The following is a 23,499-nucleotide window of genomic DNA, read 5'->3' as shown; positions in this document are numbered from 1 at the left end:
AGCAATCGTATCCTGTAAAAATATACCCTGCAAGTGAAACAGCAAGAAAACTTGCTGCAATATGTGCCACTAGGCACTGCAAGGGTCTGAACGAACAAACAAACCATATATTGATAACAGTTTACAGCTTTCTTTTAGATTGCAGTGTGTAAGCATATCCATTCCATAGAGAAAAATGCAGTGTTCTGTGAACGAATGTAGTTTTGGATGAAAAAAATAACGAAGATTTAGCCAACCTTCTTATTGTCCTGGTCCTGTACATTTCTAACTGTGGCAACCAGGGCTGCCACACTGTCCTGTACCCTCCCCATGTTCAATGTGGTACAGTCCTCCTGGAGGCCTTGTTCTAACAGTTTAGTAACCAAGCCTTCCTGGAGATGGGATGATAGATCTGGAAAAGAGGGGGAGAGAAATTTATGTTTCTTTCATTAAATGTACATTATGGAATACATCAAAACCTGTACACCTTTCAATCCAAGCTAATTGGTGTTACTGTTTCCATAGAAAAGGAAAAAAGAAAGAAGAAGAAGAAATATTGTCCAACCTTCTTCCATCTCCGTTGTCTCTGCCACCTCCTCTGTTTCTTGCTTAGTGACAGACTTGAACAACTGCTGCACTGCCAGTAGTAGAGCTGTCACTGCAGAGTCTCGCTCGTCAGTAAAACCCTCCACACAGCTGTCAACACTGGGGCCTGTAAACAACGTCAAATCTGATGGGATCCAGCTCATCTTGCAATGGAACATTTCATAAGATGTGCCATCGTTAAGGTTTTTGCAACAATCATGACAAATTCTCTTATTTCAAAATGGTTTTACAAAAGCCTCACCCATGTTAAAATGCATGGTCGACAATCACCTCACATTATTTACGGAGGAATTATCATGAATCTCTGCCAATCTGTAAAAAAAAGACACATTCTAGGAAAGGGGCAAACATTCAATTCAATATATACATAACATCAATATGCATCTAACAGAACTAACCAGAAGTGTCATCCACACTCTTGCCAACTTCATTGGTTGACTTCCACTGCCCAAACTCAGCACATCTCTCTGTGAGCTCCACTCTGAGCTGAGTTAGACAGTCTGCCAGGCCTGTCCCATTGACACTGTCCCTGGTGCTGATTTCTTTGCTGCTGTCTCTGGTGCTGAACTCTGAGTTGCCATCACCAACACTGGAACCTATGGTGCTGTCCTTGGTGCTGAACTGGGCTTCTATGCACAACAGGCACGACTGAAGGCTTGTCAGGGACTGGAATCCTGTGTCCACCAGATTAAATACCTCCCTGATGATAATAGGAAGTCATGGTAAATAAATGACCAGGAAAAGGCTGAATTTTTGAAACGGGATGATGGCTGGTCAATCCTATACTGGAGACTATGCTCCCTGGGTAGAGATTTGCATTCTCTGAGTGCTGTCTACTATTAGATGTGTGAACAACTTCAGTACCATCACTAAGAAAAAGTTGACAAGAAAGTTAAAAAGACCCACCAAGATACAAGCTGAGTGTCCAGCTCCAGTGTCTTCAAGTCCACCTTTGTTTTCAAGCCTTGAATGATACTAACACATTCCTGTAGAATAAAACAGACCAATACATTATAGTCAAAAGGACCAGCCAAATTCTACACTATGCATCATCCATTACTTTGTTGTCTCCTAAAGCAAGCTATGCTAACTTGAATGCATACAATGGTCTGTTGAAATTTCTTTTAAATAGAGAAATGACTCAATATGAAGAAAGGCCCAGTCAGGGCTGTCTCCAGGGCCCTTCTCTCTATCCCAAGATAGATATTTGCTTATTGGGACAGAGAAAATTCACCCTGTCTGTCAAAAAAAATTGAAATTCGTGATATAAAATTGATAAAAATGTGTTTTGTTAGCTTACAATGACATATTTAACAATAAAAATTAAGAACATGAAGAAATGAAGAAAGACTGAATGCAGCCAGAGGCTGTTTCCACAACCTCCAAGCCGCTGAATACAGTGGATCATCATCATCATCATTAAGAACATGGGCTCCCAAACAAATGAGTGGGGTGGAAAAAAATTAAAGCTGTATGTAGAAAGCCCTGGGCCCACACCAACCTTAAGTCTGTTACAGCAGTCTTGGTGTCCACTATCCCCAAACCTCATCATCGCAGATGGTGGTAACTTCTCAGCAGGCAGGGGGGAGGGGGGCTGGAGGATGTTCCCCTCTGGAGCAGCAGGACAAGCCTGGAGGAGGATGGAGAACTGGTCCAGACAGGAGGCACATCTGGACAAAACAAAATGGTTCTCATTCTCATGTGTGCAGCACAGCAAACAAAAAACTAGCCTAGTGCCTATATCTTATTGTAGCCAAGAAAATCTACAAGGTGCTGTGTTTTTAAACTAAGAAAAAGGGCATTAAAAGATTTGTTGAACTGATGGTGTATGGCATTTATTATCATCAAACATAGTAGCATCCTCTTCATTAGATAGCATTAAACATAACATGGGTCTAGATATGCAAGAAGGTGTGGCAAATTGTTCCATGTAACAAATCAAGCTGCGGTCAGATACCTACAACATTGATGTGCAACTCAATACCAGCTAACTGATAGACATTAAGATACAAAAACTGTTGTGTCATGTTAAAGGGCAGTTTTGAGTTATCTGATACAGATCGAGACACAGATTCAGACACAGCTACAGAAGCTGGTATGTTACACTGAAGAGCACATATGTACTAGCTAATACAAATACAGCTACAGCTACCTGTCCAGCAGGGCCTTGAGTGTCTGTAGCCATGTGACAGTCTGGTGCTGTGGTGGGAGGGCAGGTTTCATGGTTCCTTCTTGTAATGTGGGATGGAGACTTTCCAACGATGACAACATCATCCTGCGAACAAAAGAGATCTTCAGAGATACAGAAATCATAAAATGATACATATCGATGGGATAAGTTTTTTTAATTTTGTCCTCTTCCTTCATTTCTATCTTCAAAAACTTCCGAATGCCCAAGAATCAAGGACATGACTCGGTGTGGCCTTAGCAGCAGCACTTGAGCACTTTCATTTCACCAGAGCCACCCCCATCCAATCTGAGCCCCACCCATCTCACCTGAGCCCCACCCATCTCACGTGAGCCCCATCCATCTCACTTAAGCCCCACCAATCTCACCTGAGCCACGCCCATCTCACCTGAACCACACCCATCTCACCTGAGCCCCACCCATCTTACCTGAGCCCCACCTATTTCACCTGAGCCCCACCCATCCCATCTGGGCCCCGCCCATCTCACCTGAGCCCCACCCATCTCACCTGAGCCACGCCCATTTCCCCAGCATGTCAGCCAGGTGCCTCCTCTGTGCCAACATGACAGTCAGCAGGTGTTCGCTGAAGCCTTTACACCTGTCGATGTTGGCCCCACCCAGATCCTTGGCAGGGGTTGCCATGGCAGCGTGCATGGCAGCTCGTCGGGACACGCAGCACCAGAAGTGCTTCTCACAACCGTCCCAGGCAAGACATAGTCTGGTGCTAGTAGAAAAGATAGGAGTTGAAGTCACATTGATGTAGGTTTATTGTTGCTTGTTGAGTCAAACCAGTACAAGTGACCACTTTTCCCTAATTAAAACCCATTGACACAAGCATAAACTCATTAATGATAATAGTGACCACATGTCCACATAGACCAGATTTTATCAGTTCCCTGAGCGGTCTTCTTGGGCAGGTTTGACTGTAGTTGATTCAATACAATAGCAGCCTTCTCATGAAGTACTTTCAAGTCTTTTAAACAGCTATTTGTTACAAATATACAATTCAGCCATGCCATCAATCTCACCTGTCAGGGACGCCCCCTACCACCTGTGCACAGGTTGCACTCATGTCCATTGCAGGTGTCAGCAAGGCTTCATTTAAGTCACTTGTTGCTAGGCAACCCAGACCCTTTCTGTAGGACAGGCCTGCACAGTGGTGAGAGTAAAAAAATGATCAGCTCAAGTTCCGAATCATTTTAAATCTTAAGAAATCAAAATGAAAAAATGACATGTTAAACATTCTCACCTATAGTTCCCAGATACTTGAATAACTCTGACAGAGCCTTCCTCTTCCTCAGTTGGATGTGTTTCACCTCTGACTTCTGTTTATCTTTGTCAGATGTCTGGGTAGTTAAACAAGAATGATCAATTCATGTACACGCAGTTATGTTAAAATTTCCATTTCTATAGCCACACAGTTGTGCAAGCAGTAGTCCACTGGTGTTTGTGTTTGTTCAACTACCATACATATTAAGTGCTTGGTTATAAGAAAAGAAAGCAGTATGCATCAGTTTAATAGTCTTTGGTATGACCCGGCCTGACCCATGACCTCCTGAATGCTAAATCGAGCCCCCTTTCCACTAGGCTATTGTACGATTCAGGGTAAACTGCAAAACGTACTAATGTTAGAAAGGAGCAGGAAAATATTCATAAGATATTGAGCACAGCCAAACCTTTGACACATCCAGAGTTTGTAGCTCCTTTATTCCTGCTGCAATTTCACCTGCAATGAACAAATTCAAGAATTCAAAATCAAATCTACAGAATCTGATTTGTAATAAATACTATTCATTTCAATACCTTAGCCTTGAAATATAACAACTTGAATTTAATTCTTTGTGCTCTTATATCAGACCATGGGCCTCCAGAGTATGTCTTCTGTGAAATTTTGTGGTCTTTCTATCTACATGATACATGTATCTTACTTCTCAAAATGGAATAAAAGCACAAAAAGAGCATTCTAAAAGATTTGATAACCTAACATACCAGCAAACTCGTCAACTGTGGAGATGAGGGCAGGGTATGGGGCCTTGTCCATGGTCTGTCTGCACAATCTCCTCATTCGGAGGAAAAGGGAAGGTAGGCGTGGCTGCAGTGACCCCAGGTCAGAGGTCAGGTCGCCAGACAACCCTGTTGTTTGCTGGAAGTATACCTGATGCACAGAAAAAATCATTTCTTGTCTTTTGAAAGCTATTAAGAGAACCCAAAACATTGCATGGGCGATCCCATAACTGCTTTCAGGTCAATACATGTATCAGAAATAAACTGTTCACAGAGCACCCAATGATGGCAAAAATAAAACTTTTACCTTGAAGGAAACAATAAGAACATCACAACATGAACCCATACCTGCAACCGCTCAGGTGCAACAAAGTTGCTGACTGGAATGACGTCTTGTTTTGCTTCTTCCACCTGCTTCACTGACTCATCTGTTTCTAAGATGTTTGTAGTCATGACAGAACTAGCCAGTTTCCCAAGAGATTCCTGCCAACAGATGGACAGAAATAAAACGAAAAAATTTGTTCTTTGCTCTTTGTTCTACTGTAAACTTTAATTGAAACATATTTTGTACTGCCTTTGTCTTGTCAGCAGGGCTGGCCCTTTGTAATAGCTGCATGCTAGTTGGGCAGCTCTGGCTGTGCGTACTAAACAGCCATAGCAATAAAAAGATAAAAGGAATTATCATTAAATATGGTATGGGCCTCATCTGTAGACGGTTTCAAACAACAATTTTTCATTCAATAAGTCTTCAAGTTATTGTTTATGTTAGATGTATCAAATATGCTATGTACAGTACAAGGGTAGGCATTGCATGTGAACTCCAGGTAGAGTAATAATGGTACTAGTGCAGTTATGAACAAAGCAAACAACAAACAAAAAACAAACAAAAACAGAGATGTTGCTTTCTACCCTGACCTTGAACTTCCTGATGTACTTGTGCAGGGTCCGTCTGGTTTTCTCCACAGAGTCTTTCATGGCCCAAAAGTTCAAGTCACTCCATCGAGCAATCTTCACAAAACCCTGAAGAAAAGATACATCAAATGTATCAAAACTAAAAGATATGATCCCATTACGCATTACAAAAAAGCATATGTTGCAGAATCATGCTAACATGCTAACTACTTTTGTCCAGTCAAACCTGTACCAAAGACCACCTCTTCATAATGACTACCTTAGACAATTTTTCCCATTGAAACAAGCATTAAGAGTCCTATCTATAGTGAACCACCTGTCCACACAGATCGGATTCTATTGGTTCCCTGAGTGGTCTACTTGCCTGGGTAGTTTTGACTGACAGTATGTAGTACCTTCATAAAATGTCTTGCTTATGGTTTTCTATTATTGTGATCACTGGACAATGCTATGACAGGATATCAAATAAACACATTGAAGTCTTAAGGTTTGGATATGAAGCCACTCTCACAAGACCCTAATATCGCAATAAACCGTAGTAAAACCCAAAACATTCACAAGACTTAACACACCTTGAGTTCCTTCTCCACAGGAGCACGGAGGTTCTTGATGGTGTCTTGGACGGTTGGAACGAACTGCTGGTAGTAGCAGTGAAGGTTCCACAGAACATTGGCAACAACAGCTGCAGGTGGAGAGATTCATGTTGAGTTGAGATTATTAATATCCATAAAGGCAAGCTACTAGTACCATATATTCACTTACTTTCATGGTGGATTCCTTTCACAGTAGGAAGAAAAAGGAGGTTTTCAATGGCAGGGCTGTAAACGCCCAGTTGAAACAATTCTGTAGAACAGTAATCATACAAGGGAGACATAGTTGTGGTGTCATGAATATGGGGTGCAGAGGTCACTACAGAAACTGTGAAAATAAAACCACCACAAAAGTTTCAATATTAACAGTACTCTTCCTGGGTTGGGAAAACACGGACATGTCTGCAGGCCAATATTCAATTAATATCATGCTAACCTCCTGGCCTGATTTGTCCTGATTCTAATTTTTTCTATATCATAAATCAGACATGCCAATTTTGTTTGTCAAGATGACAGAATGAGTATTGTATTGTTTTCTGCATCATCAGCAACAAAAAATAAGATTCCATTGAATGGTGAACGAGAAAACCCTTTTGGACAATCAAAGTTCTTTTGGTCCTGCTAACAAGCGACAATGCAAGCTTTCTCTAGGTTTATCCAACAAAAACACATTACTTGTATGTAAGAACAATTTTCATGTCTAAAATCTTCTTTGCTGCATATCAGTCAATATACTATATACAGAGGTGGGTTGCCATTTTTTTCCATTGCATCTTCTTTCATGTAAGCTTTTCTATGAAATAAAGATTGCAAGGGATAACATAACTTAATACACAAAGTATATGCAACCATGAAAAGTCTACAATACAACCCCACCCATCCTCACCTTGCTGCTGATTGGCTGCTACTGCTGCAGCATGACAGTGGAAGTCGTGAACCATCTGCAGTCGGGCGGGAAACTCTCCCAGACTGGAACCCTCCAGAAACTGCTTCAAACTAGACACAAACTGGCTTGTACTCGTTTGAGCTGCCTCATCACTGAAAAAGAGAGAGTAGTAATTTTTACTACCATTTCTCTTATGCACATAACAGGGAGATGCATTGTTCTCTCTGTGTTTTCCATTTTTGTGTTTTTCTGTATTAGAGACCTGCTAGGATCAAGTCTTCATGTCATGGGTAAATTATATGATGCTATTTGCTTTCAGTATACAATGATTCATTTTTTTCAAGAGCAGAAAAGAAAATAAATCTGTCCAGTTCAAACATGAGAGGGATTCTAACTAAGTTCATAGCAACTTTGTATAACTTATGGAAGAGGGCGACAATACTATGCACCTTTGCAATCGTGAATTAAGTAGATAAACAAAGCTGTTTACCTGTTTGCTGATGAAGAGGCTTCTGGGAAGAGCTGGCTTTCAATTAGCTGATACAGATGGAACCACCACTTTGTCCTGGCCGTTTCAGTTGCATGCTGGGTACAAGTATCCAGACAGTGAGACCAACACCTGGGGAGGGGGGCACAGGCAAGGTCATTAGAATATCAGGCAAGGTCACCAAAAGGAGTGGGTACAGTCATTACTACAGGATGGGGAGCTGGTAGAGACAAGGTGATTATCAGGAGAGATATATGGGACACAGGCAAGGTCATCAGTACAGAAGATGAGGAGACACAAATGAGGCCATTGAATAGGAGGAGTTGGCAGTCATGATCATTACTACAGAAGTTGTTAGTAATACAGGAGATGAAGGGGATAAGTTCAAGCCTTGCTGACCACTAGGGAGAAGGAGGATATGAGGAAAACTGACGAGATGACTTGGATCACAAAAGGCTCACACCTAAGACACCATTGATGTTATCATCACACATAATGGACATCCAAGAAGACATAGTGCAAGATTGTGTTTTGCTAAAGTGCATGCATCATACCCACGTTCTGCACATCAGATCTTTTAGAGTGCTTTGTCTTTAAGATATAGAAAACAACCTGAGTTCCAACTTCCTCCACTGGATGATCATCTGCATAATGGCCTCCAGCTGGGTTGTCATGGAAACCTCCCTGCTGGCATTGTTCTCCCATTCCTGCAGCATTACACGTAAGAAATTGTACATTGTATATGATACTGAATATACATTTAATATTTCCATGAATAGTCGGCAAATTAATTTGAATTCATCTATGGGAAGACTTGTATGTAGCAGGCTTTGCCATAACTTCCTTTCAGTTACCGGTTGACTGATTGAAAAAAGGAGACTGAAAGCCTGACACTTTATGTACAGAATATACTGGACAGGTTTAATGACCATAGAATTTCACATTTACACACATTTACAAGTGAACCATGGTTTATGACATCCTGGCATTATCAAGTTTGGTAAATCTCAATAGTCAGGATTCAAACTCTCAACTCTTTGGTCCATGAGAAGGCTGCTAACCACTCCTTCCATTGTGTTATGCTTACTGCTGGACATAGAATGTTCCATCATGGTTTATCATGAACAAACCATACCTGTGATTTCTTCAACAGCAGCTCCAGGCCTGTCAGGAACTTCATGAGTGGGCTGGTCACAGGGAAGGACAATAGTCTCTCCACAAGCTGCACAATCTGGAAAACGCATGACAGAGAAAGTCTAAACATTCTTGCTGTTCTAGGTACATTCATGCATGGGCACCACCTTTGTATTGCTTAAAATATGGCTGAAATCAGTGGGAATAACCCATAACAAATTAACATTGGCCCAAAAGGAAAGTGTTACACCTCTTCTATGATTATTCCATCAAATTGCCAAAAGAAGAAGAAACATGACAGAAAACAAACATACAATGTATTTCCCCCCTTTGGTAAATGGAGTGAAATATAAAAAACGATCTGAAGGCTTCGGGAGGGCGATGTTGGACAAGAGCTTCTGAAAAACCATGATGATTCAGGATGAGAAGAGAAGCCTACACCTAAGCAAAGATCTCAATTATTAGCAAATGATTTCAAAACGTGTGTAAAATCATCTATGACTATACATTTATGAAGGTTAGACATCTAGGTATTACGTTAAAATGCAATTAAATCTCTACAACTGGACAAGGCTCTTAGGCATTACTTCCATCTCTGACTAGTACCTGTTTGAGAGTGGGGTGATCAGGCCACTGGGCCAGTAGTTCCTCTGTCCGAACTGTCACACCTGTCAGCAACGTTCTGCACTGCAGAACCTCGGAGATGTTTGGGTCATGGTAGATATCATACTGCCTGCTCTGCTGTGGAGTACTCTGTAAAATGTCAAAATTGGAAGGTGAGGGTCTTTCTAATGCCTAGTTATCATGACTAGAATATATGTTGTCAAAATATATTGGGCTGACTTAATTATGTCGTTAATCAAAGCTGTCAAGTACATTCTTTTTAAAGGCAGTCAAAATAAGTTGACAATGTTTACTTTCCAATCAACTATCTATTCAGTATAACTATTTCCTAAACAAGACTTGTTTTTCTTACCCATCATCAGATGCAGAAGTTCCAATCTTAGCCTTTCAAATCACTGTCACAGTCGTAAAAAGTATCAAGTTTAAAACATATTTGTCAATAGAGGATAGTTCATCTACAGTATCTCAGGATTCTGAGATTTAGACCTTTCTTCCACCCCATACCTTGCTGTCTTCAGCACCAGTTTCCAGCACCTTCAGTTTGCCCTGCACCAGACTACTGACCACAATGTGACCTCCAACAAGGTCCCCGTCTAGCCTGCAATCTAACAACAGGAAACAAAATTTTTAAGCAGATTTCCACATTTCCCTTGAATTCAGTTGCAAATGCGTCAGTTCAAAAAAGCAAAAACATTAAATTGAGCTACATCTTTGTAACTACATGCTTATATTGACTCTTTTTTCTCCATTCAATGTTACAAATCCATGCTAACTGTTAACCCTGAACTACAGTACTTGTGACAATGCTTTTAAATGTAAAAGTAATAACATCACTTTTCAGCACCAAGGAGAGGTATATTGGGGCATACATTGTATTTGACTTGATTGCTTGGTCCCTATCACATACAAAGCCATATCCTCCTGCAAAGGGAAACTTGATTTGACAGTTTAATTACCTAGTTGTCCAAGAAGAGGTCTGGACAGCTCTGCTGCAGTCTGATACCCAATCAGGAAGGGTTCTACATGATTGACAGCTGTCAATTCCCTATCAACATCCAACCAGAGCGCCCGTGTGAGGCCGCTGTACAGGCTGTGGTGAACCTCACATATCTGCAGAACAACATCATGGGAGAGCTTCCCATCATGCACTGGGGCAGGGATCTCCTGGGAGGTTTTACTGGAATCATCATCATCATCATCATCACCGAGAGTTGGTTCTGCTGTGATGTCACCAAATGCCTGAAATTAACACAAGAAATGTGCTTAAGTTGCTTGTTTCACATACTCATATTATGTCTTCTGTGTCTTGTATGTTGAAAGATTAATGGCCCCAATAAATGTAAATAAAGGGATGGAAATACCAACTACATTTGATCATTAATTGCAAAATGTTTGTTTTAGATATACTTATAGTGCAGCAAGCATGGTCACCAGCAGAAGGTGCAAAATTACATCCTAGTTATTCATGCTGACAATATAAACAATCTGTTGACAGAAAAGAATTTTTTTTGTGGAGGGGGGTATCATTACAATTATTGGCATTATGACATAAAGACTGTCCACTGATATTAGCATGGATATAAGAAGTGGGATAGTACAAAATTACTGTGACTTTGCCTCTAGACTTCAGTTACCTCTTCATATCCTGGGAACTGTTGTCTGATTTCTCTTTCCTCTTGTTGCTCCTCTGTCAGCGAATCACCATGTGTCTTACTCTTCCATCTAGGCAAGACATTACAGATTCAAAAAATGTAAAAAAAAATTAAAAAAATTAAAAAAAATCATCTCATTGGTCACATCTGACAACAAATTAGTAAACATTCCAATGAGCAGAATCAAATCATTTATTTACTCATCTGTATATCTGTACAACTTTCTGAAGAAAATTTGGTGATAAATTTTACTTAACAACACTGAAAAGGAAGACTGAATCATGCAACACTTTTAATGGATATTTAAAATAAAAAGGCAACTCACTTGTACAGACTGGCCTCCTCCTGTTCCTTCTCCTTGTCCTGCTCCCTGCCCTCCTGCCACTGCAGCACGTACGACTGCAGGATATGCCGCAGCAGCTGCAGGGTTGTTCCAGTCAGCTGGCCTGTTTGCAGGCTGTGATTCCTCACATGTAGCAAGGCTGAATGCAGCAGACTGAAAAATAAACATGTTTACAGTTAGACATCATGACTGCAGGATATGCAGCTGCAGGGTTGTTCCAGTCAGCTGCCCTGTCTGCAGGCTGTGGTTCCTCACATGCTGTAGGGCTGGCATGGGTGCAGCAGGCTGGAAAATAAACAGGTTTTACAGTTAGACATCATGACTGCAGGATGTGCCGCAGCAGCTGCAGGGATGGGCCAGTCAGCTGTCCTGTCTGCAGATGGTGGTTCCTCAAATGCAGCATAACTGGGTACAGAAAGCTGGAATACAAACAGGTTTACAGTTTTACAAATGAAAGTTAATCTGACTTACAGTAATTGACAGTATAAACCGTTGCTGATGTCAGACTTCTGTTCAGGTCACGTGACATAGCCTTTGGGTCATTTCAACTTGAGAAGGATCAGAGGACTGACTAAAAGCTTATTGGTAAGTGCTTTGCCTTGTGAACAAGGTTTACAGTTAGACATTATGGCTATAGGAGGTGCCACAGTAAGTGCAGGGTTGTAATTGCCAGTCAGTTGTCCTGTAAAACAATCAGTTGAAATCCTAATAAGTAGCACTTCAGTGGTCCACAGCTAATTTTCACACATGAAACTGAAATTCTACATGATTGTAAATCTGATTAGATTGTGTGGAATCAGCAGTAACCAAGGTTTCGTCTGCACTTTTATTTTTCCCTAAATGAACTGACAACCAAACAATATCAAATTCCTGCTCCTTTCACTACATGTACCTACCTTTCCACAGCCTTGTCAGAATGCTGCATCTCTTCTGCTGTCTGCAATTTCACAACGTTCTTTGCCAGAGTTGCCGCCTCAGGAGAACACAGTACACATGCGAGGTCTACCAATGTGGGGAATTTTGTTGAGACGTGTGGGAACTTCCCAAGACAGCGGATCAAGTCTTCAGGGGTCTGGAGCTACATGTAGATTAAGAAGAGAGTTTCTTGAACACAAAGACAACAAATATGTCACTTAATTAGACTTTTTTCTGATTCTCTTTCAGTCATTGACAAAAAGACTAATTCCTATTGGTTAAATCCAATTCTTTAGGAATAGACTTTGCAACTTGTTCTTATACCCTGTCTCTACTTAACTATACACACTTCATGCAAGAAGATGGGGTAAGTGCTGAAGTGAGGAATACATGTGCTATCAAACTTTCTGCTGTTTTGCGACAACTTGGAGAAAGCAACTCACCTTAAGAGTAGGGGAGGGGGTCAGGTCCAGACTGCTTCTCTGTAGGGAGATGTAAACTGCACTGGCTGCCAGCCTCATTCCATGGATCATCTAAGAACACAGGTTTAATTACATTATACTTCATGCACACTGTAATAGGCTGCCCTGTTTATAAATGTAAAAAACATGAATCATAATGGACCATCCTTCATCAAGGACAGTGAACAAAAACAAAAAGAGTTCCATTTGAAGTGGCAGAATTTTTTTTCAATTAGGTTGTAGTTACATTCATTGTAGGTTATCAAGTAGGCTATGACAGAATCAGTGGCCAATTGGCCTAACAAGAGTTGAATTTTGTACAACACAAGCATTGCTATACCAAAAATGATTGTACGACAAATGTGACCAGACACTTGACCTGGTAACTTACCTGGTTTATACCACTGAGGAAGGGGGTGAGCAGGTCTGTGTACATGGGGTAGTCCCTCCGCATGTGTCTGAGGAACTGCTGCTGAGACATCTGCCATGCCTGCTCCTGACTCAGAAGACTCCTCAACTGTCAGGGCAAGACATAGTCACAATATCTTAAGGACCACACCCAGACTTGCTAATGTCTTGGCACATAAAAAAGTAATGGAAGATAGATTTGCCCTCACACAACCCATTCGTAAGCTCAAAGCACACAAAAAAGACAGACAAACATATACTAGTACCACATACATTTGTATACCACCTCTCTATGGACCACCATTGTGGCTTCTTTTTGGTGGTTCCCAGATTATTTTTTACTATAATTGACCTTGGCATTATAAACCCTAGTGTCTACTTGTCTACTGTGACCATTTTATTCAACTTCCTTCAGTGGTCACTAGAAAGGCTTGAACTTCTAAAACTCGAGCTCCTTCCCACCTTGTTCTGTTGCCCCTTCCTGAGTTTTCCCTCCCCACAGTTGGTCAGGCCGTTAAGCAGGGCCATGACAGTGTCCTGCGAGCCCACACTGGTCTGGTAGTGACGGACATCCCTCAGGATCGCATCAAACTGTGAGAACATATAACAGTTGTTGCTGGTTAAAATTTGCACTCTTCTGCTGTCATTTTCAGCATTCACTGTAAATCACACACCCAGCTGCCCTCCCCCTTGTCAGGCCCCTAGAGGAAGGGGCTCCATAGAGCCCTGGTTACCGTAGTGAGAGCTTGTGTTACACACACTGATAGTCATTCTTCACTATTATTCAATAGTATGTTGACAGAAAAATATAAGAAAAGGAGGGAATGTAAAAAACTATGTTACAAACTTTCCTGGTAGTTTAAACCACTACCAATTAAACTTTTCCATGCTTAAACGGATGTTAAACCGGATAGTGAGTGTGAGTGATACTACACGAGTGGACCTGCTAACAGACAAATACAAGAAACATCAAAAGCTATGTTACAAGTTTTCCTTTTAGTTTTGATCAATATTAAAACCAAGTCAAATCTTTATGCTTCTTCAGCAGACCTGTGAGGGGGTGGGCCTGGCAGCCACTCTGGTGGCCAGTTCCTTCTCGTGCTTCCTAAGACTCTCCAACCTGGCGACTAAGAAACCGAGCCTGGGGTGCTGGCTCTGCAGTCCGACCTTCGTCAGGTCCAGAGGTCGTCCTGTCAGCAGCTGAGAGGACATGTTCCTGACCTTCAGCTCGGTCTCCAGGCTTCGGATCTGTGGGGGTTAAGGTATCGACATGCAGATAATCAAACATGAATGTCAGTAACAAAAGCCTAAGGACCATCATTCCTGTTTCAGAATTTACTAAAAGGACCAAGAGGGGTTAAAGGTGCAAAAAAGAGGGAGGACAGGATATAGATGTTTAATGAAATTGCATAGGTACATGTATTGAATTAAAACAAAAAGATCCGTAGCAGAAGACTCAGTATCATAGATCCAGGTTCCAGAATTTACTAAAAGGACTCAATTGACACTTAGTTTCATTTTTACAATCTGTCCTTTTCTTTACTGAAAACTAACAGCAATGGGATCTGATTAATTCCTTAAGAAACAATTTGTAAGGGAATACAAATGCCACTTGAGCCGGACTACACAACTCAACATCTAGTACCGTACTAGCCTCCATCTACAACATACCTCCTCCCTGACATAGCTCAACTTGACAGCCTGTTTCTCTGCAGGGTCGACTGGGCCCTGTGGCGCGAGCAGCTGCACCTGCAGCAACCCCAGGTGCACCCAGGTGCCACCACATTCCCTCCTGTACTGCAACACCTCTCTACCCTGTTCCCTGATGTCCTGATAACCCATGTCCTCCAGACTCTGCAGGCATGTGGTGAGCAGGTTCAAGGTGGACCGAGGAATTTGGAGGTTCTGAGAAGTTGTGTGTTCCTTCCAGCCAGCTTGGGATGAAGGATTATCCTGTACAAGGTCTGGAGAAATTACAGGAAAAAAAGAGTCAGACCAATTATAGATAAGGATAGGGCTGTTATACAGCCTTATGATAATATGTCTCTTAAAACCCTTATACTTGTTTGTTGTGGTGAGATAAAAACCCAATTCTGCCAAATTGAATGTAGAGTAACTGTTATATCTCAAAGGCAAAGACTGTCCTCGCACATCATAAAACACAAATCATCAACTACATGTAAACACCCACCAGTGAAAACCTTCCTTGCTCTGTCCACCACAGGAGAGGAAGGTTTCTCTATTGCCATGGCTACGTCTGTTACTATGGAAACCCATTCAGGTTGTCTCTCTGTAGGTATCACAGCAGTCAAGGCTCGAAGCAGCTGGGCAGTGCACAGGTAAAGGTACCTCCTGTCTGAAATCCTATGAATGATAAAAACAATGGTTGAACATACAGTAGAACTAAGCAAAATTTGGGGAGTGAAAAACCTCCACATTTTTACCATCATTTGTGAACTTCACAATATTGTTAAAGTTATATTTGGGCACTAAAAGTTTCAAGAGCACTTACCAAAATTGATGACCAGGATCTGTCAAGCTGCAGGCATTGGACCAGAGGTGTTGGGACAGTCTCTGTAGCTGTTGCAGTTTCTCCTGGCACTGTCCCAAGGCTACACTGGGCAGCTGAATGGGTCCTGCCTGGGACCCTCCTTCCCAGAGGACATGGAACACTGCTGGGGTGTGGAGGGAGGACAGAAGAGCTGCTGGTCCCTGGGAAGGACGGGGTGGATGCAAGTCAGAACATCTCAAAAACTTTCAGCTTTCAACTTTGCACTGTACATATTCACAAGCTGGCGTAGCTACTAATGGCCTTTGATCCTCCTGGACTGAGTAGACCAAAATGTATCAAAAATTTTCATTTACGATATTTCCTACCGTGAGTCTTTGTTTAACGATTGTGCAGAAGAAGTCAGTCTTACATGACAAGTTATGGAGCAGTCAAAACTACTACTGAAAAATCAAAACCATCTTTTACTTTACCTTTAGGCTCCCCAGAATGCCTATCAAGCTTTGCTGAGGCTCCTCCTCTGATTCAGCTGAGGTGTTCCTGGGTTTCCATGACAACCATTGAATGATGTCAGAGGTCACCGTACTGCTCCAGCACCTGTTGTGGAACTGCATCACCAGGGAGGAGAGCTGCTCTGTCAGGACTTTCACCAGGCTGGTCTGTGGGTCCAGAGATGTAATGATAAAGATTCATTACAATGTACTTTGCATAGCATTACTGTGAAGAAATACTCAATCTGACTTGTTGATTAGTAGGTTTATAAAAAAAACATGCTGAACTGGGAGATCTTGAAAAAAGAGACAGTTCCAGGGAGTGAATATTGTGAGATTCGAGTTTGTCTTTTTACATGCCTCTGTTTCCATCTTGCTTGGCTTTAAATGTCTGTGAAACATGTAAGTAAATTGGTGTGACCTTACCATAGAAGATCTCTCAGAGGGAAGTTTTGTCTACTTTTCTGAGATTTCTGTTGTGCTCTGGCTTTGCCTAAAACTGACCTAACTTTCTGACCATCAAAAGCCAGCTATGCACACAAACAGAAACAAACCACTTACACTGTTGTCCCCGTTCTGCAGAAGTATTTGATACAGCGCTGTGTGCAGGGGGCTGGCAGGCAGGTGGGTTGTGCTGTACTGCAGGAAACTTCCCACCTTCTGTAGTGTCTCTTCCACAGGTGAGCTCTCACTGAAAAAATATATTGCATCAAGAATTTGGCACTTCAAAAAATGTCAGTCATAAAAGCACTAGAGGCTTGTGCGACCCAACTATATGGTGGTGACTTTTTAAGTGAGATAAGGACAAGCATTTTAAGTCTTGTGTGATTTAACATTCTCCCTGCTGCCTAACTCTGTAGCCAATAGGGAATTGGGTACCAAATGGCTACTTCAGAGTGCTAAAGAATAATGAGAAGCTACCAAAGGAACAAATACAGATCTAGAAACACTGTCAGTGATATCAATCCTTACCATATTGTGAGCAAAGCATTTAAATTAATCAATTCTGTATACAACAGTTTGTTTTCAGCCTTTAAAATTAATATATTTGCTTTGTACCTTTATTAGTATACTTTGTATCTTCCAAAGACCTCCCCAAAATGCAGTGCTCTAGGCAATAGAACTTCAGGTAATAAAAATAAATGAATACAGTAATTTAGACACAGTAATACACCAATCCTTACCTAGTTGTCAGTAAAAGTCTCAACTTGATCAAGTCTGTGACCAGCTGTAGCTCAGCCATCAGGCTTGAGTGCTCCAACAGTGGCCACATCTGCACCCTGGTAACCAGATCAGCTGGAGCAGGGCGTGGTGCTGATTCTGTCTCCATGGCAACAGGGTCAGAGGTCACCAACAGTCCATGGGCTCTCAAGTCAGCTTCTATCACTTCTATAGCTCGCTCCACATCTGCAACTGGTGTATAATAGAGATGGAACTTAAGAAAACTTTTGTTTCAAATGCAGTTCCTCTAGATCTGTAGTTCTAAAGAAAACCATTAGGGAATCAAAAATTTAATTGCTTCTTACTCTACATGTATCTAGGTCAACCAATACTAAACATCGAAACCTCTTTAATCATACTGTTTCTTTCCACACACAGACAAAAATGGCACCATAAACATTTCTTTCATTTATTCATGAATCTTTAGGGGAATCCCTTCATTTAACAGAGTAACTGATTTCCAAAGGGAGCTCTTTTACATAACTAACATCATTTGGCAGAGGTTATGAAACTTTAAAGATGCATGAACCCACCTGTCTCTGATGACTCCTCTGTGTTCAGCTGATGCAGCCTCACCAGTAACTCTGCTAACGACCTTCCAACGGATGAACCCTGGGTCGCTTGGAACACTACTCTTCTCTCAAGGTCACAGCGTCTTAATTGCTTCTGTAGGAAAAGCATTGTTTGAAATCATCTTGACAATGAACAAGCCCATTTTCTCCTACATGTTCATCTGAGTTGGCAAACTACATTGTGAAGACATTAACAGACACAAGTACAAGAATTGGAATCATCAGAATTTTTGACTGACTTGCTCAGTCTTCTTCAGTCTTCCTGAGTCAGACAGCTGAAAAAGACTGAGTGAGTCAGTCAGAAATTCTAGTCAGTCCAATTTTCATGAGTTGGAAAAAAAGTTTATATCTTCATGACGTTCTATTCTTTCTTGTTTCACTTGCCCTAAACAATTTTTAGAATCCTTTTAAGCCATAGCATTTGCAATTTGCAAGTTGAAAATCACCTTGTTCCCATTGACCTCCAAGCAGTCTGCGACCTTGTGACATCTCCCCACCAGTTCTGAGACCTTGACTGTCCTGAACGGCCCCGGATGGCCCATGGCCCCCCACAGGGCCAGTTGGACCAGCGCAGCGGCCCTGTCATGGCCCAGACATTCCTGCAGCTGGCTCATCACAGTCTGCAGAGCCAACGGAAGGCTGCAGGAGAAAGCAACAAACATAATATAGATCAGAGAAACATAATCTTGAAAAAATACACTTAAAAGGTTTTCAATTTGTAAAATATTTTCTCGGGAGTGCCCAGGGTTGAAATGACTACATTCTGAGAAAAATGTGCTGATTTCCAACTGCTTCAACATACTTTTTCCCACGCCATGAATAATATATTTTTTTCAATCACTGTCTTGTATTACAGATGATCAATCACTGTCTTTGATCAATCCACCCCACAAATATTACAGTAGTGGCTATTCATATCAATATGCTGTGACATGATACAAAAGACTGTTGAGGCCCTACCTGTCCTGCACTGTGAGGAGTCCGATAGCTGGTACAGTCTTCCTACAGACCCACCCCCAGTGTAGACTGAGCATGCCCAGTGACACCTGCTGCAAGTCCACGGGGCAGGTACACACCTGCCAGAACCTGTCTCTCCACTGAAGGCTCACTTCCACCTGAAACAACAAATTTACAGTCTTGTCCTTGGTGCTGAAATATTTGCTGATGCTGTTTTACCTGGATGTTTCTATGTTCTGTGTAATTTCTGTTCCCAAGTATGGATGAGAAGACAGAATAGTGGTACAAATAGATAGGGTTGGATTCACTTTCAGTCAAAGGTATCCTGTACAAACCTTTATGAATTGTAAATCCTACCAGTAATGTAACTTTATTTCTAATATTCAAGACTAAGGTGCTTCTCAATCATACTTTGTGCCAGCTGTATGAAAAGTGTATCAAGTTAACATATGACTTCACTCGGATCAGGGATGATTAAAAACGTTGTGGGAGAAGAAGATAGCAGACTTTGAATAAGGAGTATCATGGAGCTACATTGTTTTTACATCACTTTCAACCTCAGAGACAAGCATTTTGCTATCTTTTAACCCCAATCACTGGTGAGTTGGGTGTACAAGGACATACCAAAGTCAGGTCTTCATCACACAGTATCTCCTTCTGACTGATGCACTCCTCCAAGAAGGCATCAAATTCCTTGAAGAATGGAAGCAAGTGGATGAAGGCAGTGCTGGGAAGGGCATCCACTGTGAGAGTCCCCTTGTGCACGGCTACAGACATGTCAAGTGCTGACCTTGGTTTCACAACTGCCTCAAGGACAAAGTCCTCTTCCTTCCGTTGTGTCCTGTGCTGAGAAACCAGCTGCAATCGGTTTGATAATGAGAACAACTCCTTACAACGACCTTCAAGTGTGACCTTATCATACCCCTCTCTGACTGCAGTGTTTAGAACATGCTGCAGGAACTGCATGTTCCATCTGATGTCATATGGGTAGCACTGCAGGTTTTTCTGGTCAGCCATGTTGGAAAGAATGACCTTGGAACATTCTACAAGGTCATGCATCAATGGATGCCTGAAGACATCCTGTAGGGATGCAAAGGTGAACTGCACATCAGATTCCAAAGACTTCAGTAGTTGGAATTCCCAGCTTTTCTTGGGATATTGTTGTTTGCTAACATTGGTTTGCAGCTGTTCTTGCAGCCATTGAAGTCTTAACTCCCAGTCTGAGAGAGAGGCTGTTTCTAAGAAGCACTTCACACCAAAATAGACGAGTCCTTGCGTTGTTTTGTCATCCAAAGAAGAATCAAATCTGGAACAATAAAAAAGGATGTTACATAAAAATGACTGAAGCAATACTGACCCTGTATGACTAGAGCTTTTTATTTTGAATACAAACAGTCACCAGTTCTATATCACACAATTCACAGATGCTTTTAAATATTGCTGCCAAGACATTCACAGAGCTTAATACGTCACTGTAACGTAGCATACATAATGTTCTATCCCTAAGTGTACCAGGCTGGTAACTTTTATTGTTTGGATAAAGGGATAGGCTTACCCCTTCTCAAGCACTGAAGAAAGCTCCTGGAAAAGGCCCACTAACACTGCCCCTTGCCTCTTGATGGTGCTGAGACTTGTGCAGGCACTCAGTTCTGCTGCAGAAGGCAGCTTATGGGTCCTCAGCAATGGAGCCATATCTGTGCACATCTCCTCTCCACTGTCAGTGATAGGCGCATCAGAACTAAGGTGCTTCTCAATTATACTTTGTGCCAGCTGTAAGACAGGGTATCATCTTGATAATGCATTCATATGGATCAAAGATGGTATCTTAATTAGATAAAAATTAAGGGACAAGAAGAAAGTGGACAAAAAATAAGTAATGGTACCTATTTTGTCATAACTCATAGATAAATTTGACTTAAAGATTTCCAAATTCTTCAGATTTTCAAAACTGTCAACATTGTTCTGAAATTAACCTTTAGCATGCTTAAGTAGCCGCTTGGCACCAAATTTGTATTGATGATAGGGTTAGGCAACAGGGAGAAGGTTAATGCTGACAGTGTTAACTCTGCTTTGCCGCACCTGTCTGTTGCTGAGTGTCCTCTGTGTGCTGACGTACACCTGTGCGGAAGCCTGCAGCAATGCTGCGGACAGTCCTGCCCCCTGCTGCAGCTCCTGCACAGTCAACACTGCAGCCTGCAGCAGCTCTGGTACAGAACAGCTCTCTGGAACTGGGGGAAACAGTGTAGGTATCAAACAGTGCAAAATAAACAGGTACTAAAACATGTCCTTCTTTCTGGGATGCCTACCCTCAGAGATTGAAACCTTAATAGACCATAGGTTTCATTTTTCTATACCATCTCCCGAAACATCTAGCCTAGGTGCCATCCAAGATTACTACCGGGGCTCCTGTGTTCGCTACTCTAAAAAAAATAGGGTAGCGAACCCAGGAGTCCGGGTAGTAATCTAGGATGGCACCCAGGCTACGAAACGTCTGAATTTTTTGTTCAAAATACACAGTGAATTGACTAGTACAAGATGCATAAAGTGAAGAATTTAAGCACAAGAGATCAGCAGACGATACGAAGATACAACAAGAAGAACTTCAACACAAAAACGGATCATCTAAATCCAGCTCTGTCCCCAAATCAAATTCCTTCATTAACTCAGTAAGTTACTTTTGACATGTTGACACTGTCTAAAAATAAGATACTGACCTTTAACCTGCTCCCTGACCTCTTGGTGAACCCTGACCAGCTGCTGACATGCACCTTCGTCCACCAACCCTACCCCCTGCAACAGTGACATCACATCCTCAGGGTCCAAGTTGCCTTGGTGATCACCATGGCTGCCATAGCGATCCTGCTCTCCCGTCATGTAGATCTCCACCCCACGATTCCGCATGGCCCGCGAGATCTCGCCGTGAACAGGGTCCATAGCAAGTATCAATCTGGTGGGAAAATGAAGAAAATGACTGTCTAAAATAGCTGACACTGATACTGTGTGCATAGGTCAAAGACGCTATTCTTAATATGAAACCAACATGTTATATTGAGTAACATTAGGCGCACTCTATTAATTTTGACCAGGTAGTCCTGGGGGTAACATTCAAGAATACTTGCTTTATAAAACAAGATTGGCAACATAAAAAGATGTTGCCATGGCGACGGTGGTCTCTGTTAACGTTTTCGTTTTTAGCCCACATTGAAATAAGGACCTTGCATAAGTGGCATAAATCATATCAGTCGATCACCTTCTCTACCAAAATAACACAGGTTGTCCAATGAATGAAAATTTTGTTTTCACAAAAAAAGATATCATACCATTTCCTCTTAAATTATGTAAATGAGGCCCTCTATGCAAGATTTGTGTCTAATAGTGGCCACATTTACTTAACTTCCAAATGGTGCAAAAATGAAATCCCCATCATTTACCACTATGGATTTGAAGTATTTTGCTATCAATTATGCAAATTAAGTATCAATTTGCATAATTGATATCTATCGATATTCATCTCTTTCTCAGTTACATCTGTCATGTGTTTGAGAGTCCTATAATAGAATGCAGCTGATTTATTAACTGTCCTCATTAATTATGCAAATCAGATATTGATTTGCATAATTGGCATATGATTATGTAAATCATCACTTAAGCTATCTACACACCAAAAATTATGATGATCTGTCATCCCCTTCTTGCGTTATTCTCTTTCTGAGTCCAAATAAGCTCCTGCAGTTCCAAAAAAAGCCGCTAGGGGGTCCAAATCTACAGGACATATTTTCCTAACAAAGAGCTATCCACCACTTAAAAATCATGACTATAGCATGTTCAGAAGACGAGATTTGAAAAGTGAAAGTTCCCCTGCAGTACCATAGAAAGTTGCTAGGGGGCCCAAAATCCAATCATTACAAGGTCTCCCACAGACCTACCCACCTACAAAATATGAAGACAATACATCCAGGCATCCTTGAGTTATCATCCCATGGACTTTCACATTCCTGTACAATTCCTAGAATTCTTGCAATCTGCACACAATATAGTAAAAATTTGGCTCGCCCCTGAGGCGTCGCCAAAAAGGAAATTAAAGTTATCAATCTGCTAAAATTGTATCTACCTGGCATTTCAGTAGAGCCTGAATGGACTGTACTATTCCTTTTTGCAGGGTGGTGTCGGGCAAGGATGCAATCCCAAACATGTAAGCAAAGGAAAGCAAACATACAAACTCCCCACTGACCTGAAGTCTGGGTGTGGCTTAATGACTGGCACCTGTCCATCAATCACGCCTCTCTCGCTGATGCTGAGGACCCCTTCCGGCTCCAGGAGGGCATTCAGACGATCCAGAACTGACGGGCTAGAGACAGGAACAGACAGCTTTGTCATTAAAGGGACAGACAACAACTTCACTTTATAGACTTTTGAACAGATCATCTCTTGGTCGGTTAAATTCTGAGGAATACTGCATGATGAAAACTTTTCATGTTGGAAGGAAGTTTTAGCTCTGTATAAGGATCCTCCAAATTTTTCGTCCAAGGCAGATGAGTAGAATTAGGATGAAAGGTGAAA

At 41.6% G+C, this 23,499-nt stretch overlaps 1 protein-coding gene across 4 annotated transcripts in view; it reads right to left on the bottom strand.

The window, feature by feature from the left end:
* Window positions 1–23,499, bottom strand: part of LOC136435322 (midasin-like) — a 70,753-nt gene that overhangs the window by 17,724 nt on the left and 29,530 nt on the right. For 2 of the 4 annotated variants that reach the window (XM_066428721.1, XM_066428731.1), the window contains exons 35-76: window positions 23,171–23,287; window positions 21,654–21,886; window positions 21,019–21,167; window positions 20,495–20,709; window positions 19,564–20,245; window positions 18,943–19,097; window positions 18,429–18,621; window positions 17,944–18,076; window positions 17,374–17,602; window positions 16,751–16,880; window positions 16,172–16,357; window positions 15,702–15,901; window positions 15,381–15,553; window positions 14,861–15,153; window positions 14,240–14,437; window positions 13,652–13,780; window positions 13,173–13,298; window positions 12,764–12,853; window positions 12,302–12,483; window positions 11,388–11,558; window positions 11,045–11,132; window positions 10,367–10,649; window positions 9,915–10,015; window positions 9,393–9,539; window positions 8,788–8,883; window positions 8,265–8,359; window positions 7,656–7,784; window positions 7,166–7,317; window positions 6,262–6,371; window positions 5,693–5,797; window positions 5,126–5,260; window positions 4,763–4,928; window positions 4,450–4,499; window positions 4,023–4,119; window positions 3,802–3,922; window positions 3,282–3,497; window positions 2,738–2,860; window positions 2,087–2,255; window positions 1,492–1,571; window positions 984–1,285; window positions 545–691; window positions 237–391 (exon numbers count right to left, since the gene is read on the bottom strand). In XM_066428721.1, the coding sequence (XP_066284818.1) occupies window positions 237–391; window positions 545–691; window positions 984–1,285; window positions 1,492–1,571; window positions 2,087–2,255; window positions 2,738–2,860; window positions 3,282–3,497; window positions 3,802–3,922; window positions 4,023–4,119; window positions 4,450–4,499; window positions 4,763–4,928; window positions 5,126–5,260; window positions 5,693–5,797; window positions 6,262–6,371; window positions 7,166–7,317; window positions 7,656–7,784; window positions 8,265–8,359; window positions 8,788–8,883; window positions 9,393–9,539; window positions 9,915–10,015; window positions 10,367–10,649; window positions 11,045–11,132; window positions 11,388–11,558; window positions 12,302–12,483; window positions 12,764–12,853; window positions 13,173–13,298; window positions 13,652–13,780; window positions 14,240–14,437; window positions 14,861–15,153; window positions 15,381–15,553; window positions 15,702–15,901; window positions 16,172–16,357; window positions 16,751–16,880; window positions 17,374–17,602; window positions 17,944–18,076; window positions 18,429–18,621; window positions 18,943–19,097; window positions 19,564–20,245; window positions 20,495–20,709; window positions 21,019–21,167; window positions 21,654–21,886; window positions 23,171–23,287 (7,051 nt within the window). The remainder of the gene's footprint in view (window positions 1–236; window positions 392–544; window positions 692–983; window positions 1,286–1,491; window positions 1,572–2,086; window positions 2,256–2,737; window positions 2,861–3,281; window positions 3,498–3,801; window positions 3,923–4,022; window positions 4,120–4,449; window positions 4,500–4,762; window positions 4,929–5,125; window positions 5,261–5,692; window positions 5,798–6,261; window positions 6,372–7,165; window positions 7,318–7,655; window positions 7,785–8,264; window positions 8,360–8,787; window positions 8,884–9,392; window positions 9,540–9,914; window positions 10,016–10,366; window positions 10,650–11,044; window positions 11,133–11,387; window positions 11,559–12,301; window positions 12,484–12,763; window positions 12,854–13,172; window positions 13,299–13,651; window positions 13,781–14,239; window positions 14,438–14,860; window positions 15,154–15,380; window positions 15,554–15,701; window positions 15,902–16,171; window positions 16,358–16,750; window positions 16,881–17,373; window positions 17,603–17,943; window positions 18,077–18,428; window positions 18,622–18,942; window positions 19,098–19,563; window positions 20,246–20,494; window positions 20,710–21,018; window positions 21,168–21,653; window positions 21,887–23,170; window positions 23,288–23,499) is intronic. The other 2 variants (XM_066428741.1, XM_066428750.1) reach the window with 2 other exon arrangements.

This window comes from Branchiostoma lanceolatum, chromosome 1, assembly GCF_035083965.1.
Source record: "Branchiostoma lanceolatum isolate klBraLanc5 chromosome 1, klBraLanc5.hap2, whole genome shotgun sequence".
Lineage (NCBI taxonomy): Eukaryota > Metazoa > Chordata > Leptocardii > Amphioxiformes > Branchiostomatidae > Branchiostoma > Branchiostoma lanceolatum.
The sequence above is the reverse complement of the archived record's forward strand: the minus strand, read 5'-3'. Positions and strand labels throughout refer to the sequence as shown.